General features: G+C 35.9%; 1 protein-coding gene across 6 annotated transcripts; it reads right to left on the reverse strand.

The window, feature by feature from the left end:
- Positions 1 to 912: 912 nt before the first annotated feature.
- Positions 913 to 6217, reverse strand: LOC141623388 (lipid phosphate phosphatase 2-like). 6 transcript variants are annotated; one of them, XM_074439501.1, is made up of 9 exons: positions 6089 to 6217; positions 5929 to 5980; positions 4722 to 4946; positions 4544 to 4631; positions 4332 to 4441; positions 4128 to 4221; positions 3706 to 3894; positions 3529 to 3588; positions 913 to 1341 (listed from the first exon to the last, which is right to left on the reverse strand). In XM_074439501.1, exons 3-9 carry the CDS (start codon positions 4935 to 4937, stop codon positions 1136 to 1138), a joined length of 963 nt encoding a protein of 320 aa, XP_074295602.1. In that variant the 5' UTR covers positions 4938 to 4946; positions 5929 to 5980; positions 6089 to 6217; the 3' UTR covers positions 913 to 1135. The 6 variants fall into 6 exon arrangements, with proteins under 6 accessions (XP_074295602.1, XP_074295603.1, XP_074295604.1 ...); XM_074439502.1 differs by having other exon boundaries at positions 5867 to 5980; XM_074439503.1 differs by lacking the exons at positions 5929 to 5980; positions 6089 to 6217 and adding an exon at positions 5745 to 5892.
- Positions 6218 to 8476: the final 2259 nt, after the last annotated feature.

Below are 8476 nucleotides of genomic sequence, written 5' to 3' on the forward strand. Positions count from 1 at the left end.
AGGTTTCCGAAGGTCAAAGTAAGTGTTTAAAGTTAGTCAACGTCGGTCAACGGGTCCCTAAAAGGACGGGTATTACAATGCATCTCACGCCTACCGAAAAGTTTTCCTCGAAAAATTTTGTAGCACACAGATTCGTGATCCGTAACAATCCGCCATGCATGTTTGGCCAGCAGAGCTTGATTCAAACAGTCAGTATTACGCATTCCAATCCACCGGCACTCTTTGGCCGGCTTAGAAAATTTCTACTACACCAATGGATATTCTTACCAGACTTACATCCGGCCCACCAAAAATGTGACAACAAAGAGTTAATCTTGTTAGTCACACTTACCGCTATTTTAAATACCGATAGAAAGAAATTAGAGATATTTGATAGAACGGATGAAATCAAAGTAAGTCTTCCAGCCGGTGAGAGAAAGATCCCACTCCAGGACGAAATACGTTTCATGACATTATCAATTAGCCCCTTAAACAAGTCACGCTTCGAGCCTTGAAACTCCGTTGGAAGTCCCAGGTATTTCCCAATCCCTTTATTATTCCTGATGTTGAGTACCCCACAAACACATCGTAGCCTGACTCATGGTTGTGCTAGGACTAAATAAGACTCCTAACTTAGAGTCGTTTATTCGTTCTCCCAAAACCTTGCAATAAGAGTCCAAAATAGCCTTCAGACATTGGACCAAATTTCCATAATCTGGTATGGTTGAAATATGTACTTCATTCGTTTAGTGATTGACCTAATTTGTTTTCCATACAAATTAAATTCACAGAGATCATCAATAGGAAGAACAAATCTCATCTCATCCCCTTCATAATCCCACAGACGTGTAATATTCAGAGTACTGAAATTGTACGCTAGTAGAGCGATGCAACTGATAGCTAAATGCGGAAAATTTTGTGTTACAAGCAAGCAAAACTTAAATTATGCGTTATGGCATGTACTAGTACTAAAACAGTAAAACCTTTCCGACAAGAATCTGTTGACACTTTTTTTTCTATGTAAGTACTGTACTAAAGTGTACCTATGTTAGAAGAATTCACATGGATACAAACACACAAACAGAAGAATTTAATGACAGCTATGACGAACGAAAAATGAACTACTAATCAACAACTACACAACAAAAGGTAAAGATCACTCTCTCATCCCGCCTTCCATGCCATTGTGGTTAGGCATTGAGGGGTAGTTACTGGACACTGACCTATCTGGACCTTGGTGAGATTGTACATTAACGTTTTCCATCTCTGTAGGACGAACAATGAGAGCATTGATGTTGGTAGTAGTAGGAAGGCCATTCCTTGACGCCTCGAGCATGTGGAAGTATGCATGAGGCCCCCAACCTGATCAATCAATAATTTGAATAATGGTCATTAGTCATTTGATTTGAACTTATCAACGATAACATTTACACTAGTGTCTCAAAGGCTGTTCTGCCTTCATAAGGGTCTCTCTTGAATAATAGATATTAACAAACAAATGGAGAGGTTAATAGCCTCTGAATGGGCATAACTCTCCCACCATCATCACTACTCTCCTCTTTCCCCTTTTGTGACCCCTTAAACTACCATCAATCCAGTCCAGCCGATAGAGGTTGTTTACAGATAACTTGTCGCATTGAGAATTGCGTGTTCTCTAGGTCCTATATAACATCATAAAACGGATTTCATCACAAACAAATATAATGCAGTCCAGCATATTTGTGTTCTGTATATATTGCCTAGAGATAAATTTCAGAAGAACGTATCCCTGCTCGAGTTACTTGCTTGTTCATTTTCCAAGTTTCTGGAACATCAATGCAATTGCTGCCAGTTGACGCAATCCAAATTGAGAGTCAAAATCATAATCATAATCAATTGTATCATGCACAAGAGCATTTGATTAAAGGAATAGGATATGACGACTGAGCACATGCATGCTCTCCAAGGTCCTCTATGCTAGCCCAACATTGGCAAATTTGTACTCCTGACATATTAAAGAGCACGAGTAACAATAAGTAGCTCCCACTCCTCACAACAATCTCTTTCATCATTTCTCTCTCCTTCAACTCAGGCTTTCTCCGATATTATCAATTTTAGCCAAAAACACACAGCTAACTGTGAGCTACTCACCCAATGAATTCACAACTTTCTCTCCCATAAAGAATAATTCCAAAAATCAATATCTATGTGCTATGTCTAGTTAAAAAGGAAATAACAATGATGATGTTACTTTTATAATTTAGTGTTAATGTTTTACTGGATAATAATGAAAAATAAATAATGCATCTCTCGTTGAATGACGCACACACTGTCACACAATGCTCTTTCATGCTCTCCTGACTCCTCTCTGTCTGTTGAGCTTTGCTGTGAGTTTCTGTACTCCTCGTGCCAACATCGCAGTTTTGTATGAGACCTCAAACCCATGAGGAATTGAGGAGCACAAAATTTTCCCATTATTCATTGCCTTGTAACAATCCTTCAGAGTTTGTGACTATTTGTTGACTTGATGGTCATTAAGTTTCATGAATTTCATTCTTATAAATACTTGCCCATATTGTAATCTAAGAAACTATAGTTAAAAGTATACATAAAATATACTCCTTCCGCCCCGGTCAATTTTTGTCCTTTGGTTTTGGCACAAATACCAAGGAAAGAGGAGCGGGCCAATTATAAGATGACAAGTAGACCAAATTGAGTGTGAAGGATCAAATTGCTCATCAAATGCAATCCTAAAATAGAAAGGACAGTAATTGACTGAGATACCCAAAAATGGAATAGGACAACAAATGACCGGAATGGAGGGAGTATATATAAAGAACATGGACAATGATGGCCAAGACATGACATCCTCCACTTTCTTCACACAACAACATAACCAGATCTTGGCATCCACCTCACTAAACATTAGGAAATAGGAACCTCCCATGAACACCCTCACGCATTAGATCGGTCTAGCACTAGATCGGTCTAACAGAAAAGAAGGGAGTTGTGTGGAAAAATAAAATTGGAAGGGAAGTCAACGATGGGAGGAGGGGCGTCGAGTGTGAGGAAAAGCTGAGGGGAGTTGATAACTGTAAAAGGGTGCCTATGGAGAGAAAGAGGCTTTGACGGGTCAGGAAGGCAAAGGGATAGCGCCAGCAAGGCAGCAACGAGGAAGGGGTCGAAGGGGGTCCACACAAAATGAGGTAAAAGGGGGCTGGGCTAGAGGTCGTACACAAGAAGGAAGAGGAATGGCTAGTGGTGAGAACAGGTAAAAAGACGATGAGGGTGGATAATGTTGTGTCTTTACCCGTTTACCCATATCCTCTTTCCTTTCTTGACTTCTTGTGCATTCCCAAATGACAAAATAAAGTGGGAAAAGTAACAAAGAGAGGTTTGGATGCCAAAAGAATATTATTTTTAACACTATACTTGTGAGGATACTGTTGTGAAAGCATAATCTATTTAATCAGTTATGCAGCCATTTATATGAGATAGAAATTTGAAAAAAAAAAAAAGACAATAAACCGAAAGGAGAAGAAAATTGAATCTAACATAAAAAGGTCATACCATCAGCATCATATGGTGGTGGAAAGAACTGCAAGTAACAGAATGATGAAATGACCATTCCTGCTTAGTTTAAAAACACATGATAGTTAGGACAGAGTGAAACAAAACAAAAGGCTTCACAGAAAACAAATCTTGTTAGATTAGGGCTGCAAAACAAGCAGACTTCTGAATGCATACCTAGCAGACCGCCGGCAAAAACATCTTGCCAGTGATGCCAGTAGTCATCAACACGAGAAACTGCCACCATAGCAGCCAAAAGTATGGGAGTAATAACAAGGCAAAGCTTTGCAACATGACCCCTGCGATCAAAAACCCTAATTTTCCCTCCAAGGTACCAAGCTAGGAAACCAAGCCCTGCAAAGGACCCTGCATATGGAAGGGCTACCATTCAGCAAGCACATTCACACTCCAAAGTTAAATAAGAAAGCCAACATCAGGAGGGAGCCATTAAGGTTCTATTATAAACTTCAAAGATAGTAATAAGGCACTATAATCTTGCAGTGGTCGAACGAACACAAAACAATAAATCTTGTCAAAAGGGCACTTAAATCAACATTTCAATATAGAAATAACTTGATTGACACTGTGTTGTTGCTTACATGAAGTATGCCCACTGGGAAAGCTTTTATGGCCTTCTTTGATATCGCTCTTGTTACCCGTACACAGAACAACTCCAGTGATATTGTTGTACACCTGGAGAATAGCAAGATAACATTATGACTGAATAGAGAAGTCAATAGACATCAAAGTCCTTAAACTACTGATATGGACCCTCTAAACAAGAATGAGCATGATATACCTACCCCTTTTCCATCAGGGAAACACCGCCAAAAAAAATCAGGCCGGGGTCTACCAACACCATCTTTGATTGCATCAGTTATAACAGACGTTATGAGCACTGAAAACAGGAGGCCTGAAAGAACAATGCAACACAAAGTTTGAGTACTCTAGATGAAAGAACAACGAAGTACACGTGTTACTGATTTTTATGAAGTAGCAATGAGCGAAAATGTACCAAGAGTTGCTTGATGGAAATCATAGACATCCTTTCTGATAAAGTAGTAGATAAGAAAGACGAGCAAGGGCAATAGAACCGCAATAATCTGCGTACCGAAGAATTGTTACTTTAGTAGAAATTTCATCTGCTATAGAACCTGGTCTATAAAATATCGGTTATTAAAGAGGAAACACACCGGCACGGCCCAAAAGGGAACTGTATTGCCTTTGAAAGGGTACATGAGATCTTCCATCATTCCCCGGCCGACAAATCGGTGAAATGGCTCAATAACATTCAGTACGATGTCAATTACCACAAGAAGCAAAAGAATAAGCCAATCATGCATATGTACTCTAGCGACTTGCACACCATGGGAACGCATGGTATGAGCACCAAGCTGAATTTCTGGCATTGTCACCAGCTACAAAAGAAATAATCAATTCAGAAAACTGCAAAACCTCATGACTTTGCAGTTTGCATTAATTCATCAAATAAATTGATGCATCCATGATATTAACAAACATATAATCTCTCATTCTAGCCAAGTATACAACCATAACAATTTACCCAAAAGAAGTTAGACACACTCATTAACATACAAATACAAAGTACTCTCAATTTAGCTTCTCATAAAAAAGCGGATGCGCAACAGCGAAAAAGATGATTAACCACCTCATCAGCCCGTCGATTAAGCATAATGTCCAAAAAATCAGTGGAAGAAGGGCTAAACAAACCTAAGAAATAAAAAATTAAAATAAACAAATACTCCTAGAACACTTGAGTAAAGTTACCCCCCACAAGCCCTTCCATAAAAACACACTATATTCACCTTTCTTGAAGAGTACAAAAGTTGCAAAAAATCTGTTTCCTCATTTTCAACCTTTTTGACATATTTTGAATTTTGAACTTTTGAACTCGAAACCGGATATATTGAATCACCAGATTTTCCGCAAACCCGAAAACAAAATTCCCCGACGCAACCCCATAGCCCATACGCTTTCAATTTCGCGTCTCTCTAAAATTACAGTCACTGTAAAATCTTGTTAATTTAAATTCTAATCATCAACATACACAAACCCTTAAAAAAAAAACACAAAAAAAGTTTAAACGCCAATATTTTAACTTTAGATGGAGCTTCTATTACGATAAAAGAGATGAGAATAAAGGGAAAACATCAAGCATGTGAATACGAAATTGGCTTCAAAGAAAAAGCACTCACTTTTATCTTAGTTAGCAAAAACCAATAAAATATTCTGTTTATATTAATTCAAGTGACTTAGAAAACTTGTGGAATTGTTTGTTAATGGGATGCCAAACCGTCTTTTTAAGAAGACATCTCACTTTAATCGGTCGTTTTGAAAAGACTGTCTACAATGAGAATTTGTCAAGAACAAAATGCTGACCAAAGGAAGTTGGACTGAGAGATTCTGCTCCAGTGAAAATGACTAGCACTCTCTGTGAAAAGCAACAAATTAATTAAATATAATGATAAACATTAACATAATACGAGTATTAAGATGATTTTCATAAGAGTACAGCTGTATGAATTCTGGAAGTAATTACCTTGTTTAAGTTAAAACGACTGATTCGGGATTCGTAAGTTGTAACTTGTGAGGATTGAATGGGATTTTGGGGAGAGAAAAAGAAAAAAGAGATTTGATGCGAAAAAAGACATACAAAGAGGAAAATGACAAGGTACAGCGCATTTCTGGTGGGTTTAAATTCATTCAAAAACAAAAGCTGGATTTAAAACTAGAAACAATAAAAAGTTAATGACTTGCTAAAATTGATTGGTCCCCGTGAATTGTTATCTATTTCCATTTTAGGGTGTATCATTCATTTGTTATCTATTTCTATATTGGGTAAGTATTGAACAAGTGGGTTAGATGGGCAAGTGGACATACTCTTCTTAAATATATTGCTCTATTTCACATATTATACTAGTTTTCTTGCTCGTGCGTTGCACGGATATTAAAATAATATGTGATAAATTTCACAATAAAATGCAATATAGACATATAGTATATCGTTCATGTCTAAGATTTTATGTATGCTGCATGACCAACGAATAATTCTCGTTAACATAATATTGACATAATAATAAAAGAGTGTGTGATTAATAAAATACTTTTTTTTAGGAAAATAAACCAATATCTTTATTTTATTAAAGCAAGATCATTTCGAGCATTTTGGTGAAGCCACATCAACAAGTACATAAGGGCCCACTAACTTTCTAACCTTATTTAATTAAATTACCCCTTTTAAAATATGAGTAATATTAATAAAATGCTTTATGAATTAATTTTTTTTTTCAATTTTACAAATAATTTATGTGAAAATTTTAGCATACACTTTTTTTTAGGATTTATTGAATTTGTACCAAGTATACATTAAAATCTGGCTTCTTATATTTTTTTTCCTCATTTTTATCCAAATTAGTAAGAAAATCAAATACTCCTATAACTAAAAATACTCACCTTTTATTGAAGGATGATCTAATAGTAAATTAGTGTGTCAGCTTTATTGGAAAATAATACACATGTTTTGTTAAGCCATAATACATTTTGTTATCCACAAATTGCACATTATTATAATTCACGAATAAATTATCCACAAATTGCACATTATTTTTTACATAATACGGAGTACAATTTTTTTTCGTATTTATATTTGCTACTTTTTTTTTTCTTAGGATATGTTTCTAATTGCGAAATATTTTGTTAAGTCATCACATTTTATTATCACCAATATATACAATATCTTGATTGCGAATGTAATTTATAATTCAAATCAATAATGTTCTAAATAACAAGCCGTGCAATTTTGCACGGGTTTAAAACTAGTAAAGTTTATATATTGGACTAATTGTTTTTAGAATTTGTTCATTAATACCTTTTTGTTTTCCAATTGGTCAAGGAAAAATTGGAAAACAATAATATCTACTCTGCATAATCAACTCAATGATGCAACCAATCTCCTGCTTTCGAATAACAACCATAATTTAATCATTGCTAGATCAAATTGTAATTATGTAAAATCATTTAGATGTAGTTAGAATGTTATATCTCCCGGTCAAACTATAATAGTACGTTTAAATATGAACCAAATTCCGACACAATACTACATGGCTAGGGCTGCTTATGTACTCTCTCTCTCTCTCTCTCTCTCTCTCTCTCTCTCTCTCTCTCTCTCTCTCTCTCTCTCTTGGCCCATATCTTAGCATTTGAAACAAAATCTTTCACGCAGACCTCTATTTTTATTCCCTATTCACACACATGATCTAAAACAATCTCATCCCTTGAAAGATCGATCCTTGTCTCCGAAACTTATCTCAAATTTATCCAACCAAGTGAAAAACTAAACCTCTACTTCTAGAAAAATCCACCATCCAATGGAAACTAACCCTTACTCTCGACAATGTATTTTTTTAGGAAAATAAAACCAATATAACGTTTATATATATGATACCTGGGACTGAGAGTTTTTAGATTTTGTTCATTAATACCTGTTTGTTTTTCAATTGGTCAAGGAAAACAATAATATCTACTTTGCATAATCAAATCTCCTTTTTTAGAATAACAACCATAATTTATTCATTGTTGGGTCAAATGGTAGTTACGTAAAAACATTTACAGGTAGTTAAATGTTATATCTCCCGGTTAAACTATAGACGTACCTTTGAATGTGAACCAAATTTCAACGCAATACTACATGGCTGGAGCTGCTTATGACACCCCACTATAACAATAGTCTTGCCCCCATCTTCTCAGTTGAAACAAAATCCTTCACGCAGACCTCTATTTTTCTTCCTTATTCACACACATGAACTAAAACAATCTCATCCCTTGAAATATCGATCTTTGTCGTCGAAACTTCTCTCAAATTTATCCAACCAAGTGAAAAACTAAATCCCTACTTCTGGAAAAATCCACAATCTAATGGAAACCAACC

This window comes from Silene latifolia, chromosome X (genome assembly GCF_048544455.1).
Source record: "Silene latifolia isolate original U9 population chromosome X, ASM4854445v1, whole genome shotgun sequence".
In the NCBI taxonomy this organism is placed as follows: domain Eukaryota; kingdom Viridiplantae; phylum Streptophyta; class Magnoliopsida; order Caryophyllales; family Caryophyllaceae; genus Silene; species Silene latifolia.

Coding starts and splice junctions, on each gene's coding strand:
- LOC141623388 (XM_074439500.1), bottom strand. CDS start 5,221: ATGCTTAATCGACGGGCTGATGAG. Junction 4,632..4,721: donor TTCCCTTTTGGGCCGTGCCG/GTGTGTTTCCTC, acceptor TTCGGTACGCAG/ATTATTGCGGTTCTATTGCC. Junction 3,589..3,705: donor TTTTGCCGGCGGTCTGCTAG/GTATGCATTCAG, acceptor TAAACTAAGCAG/GAATGGTCATTTCATCATTC.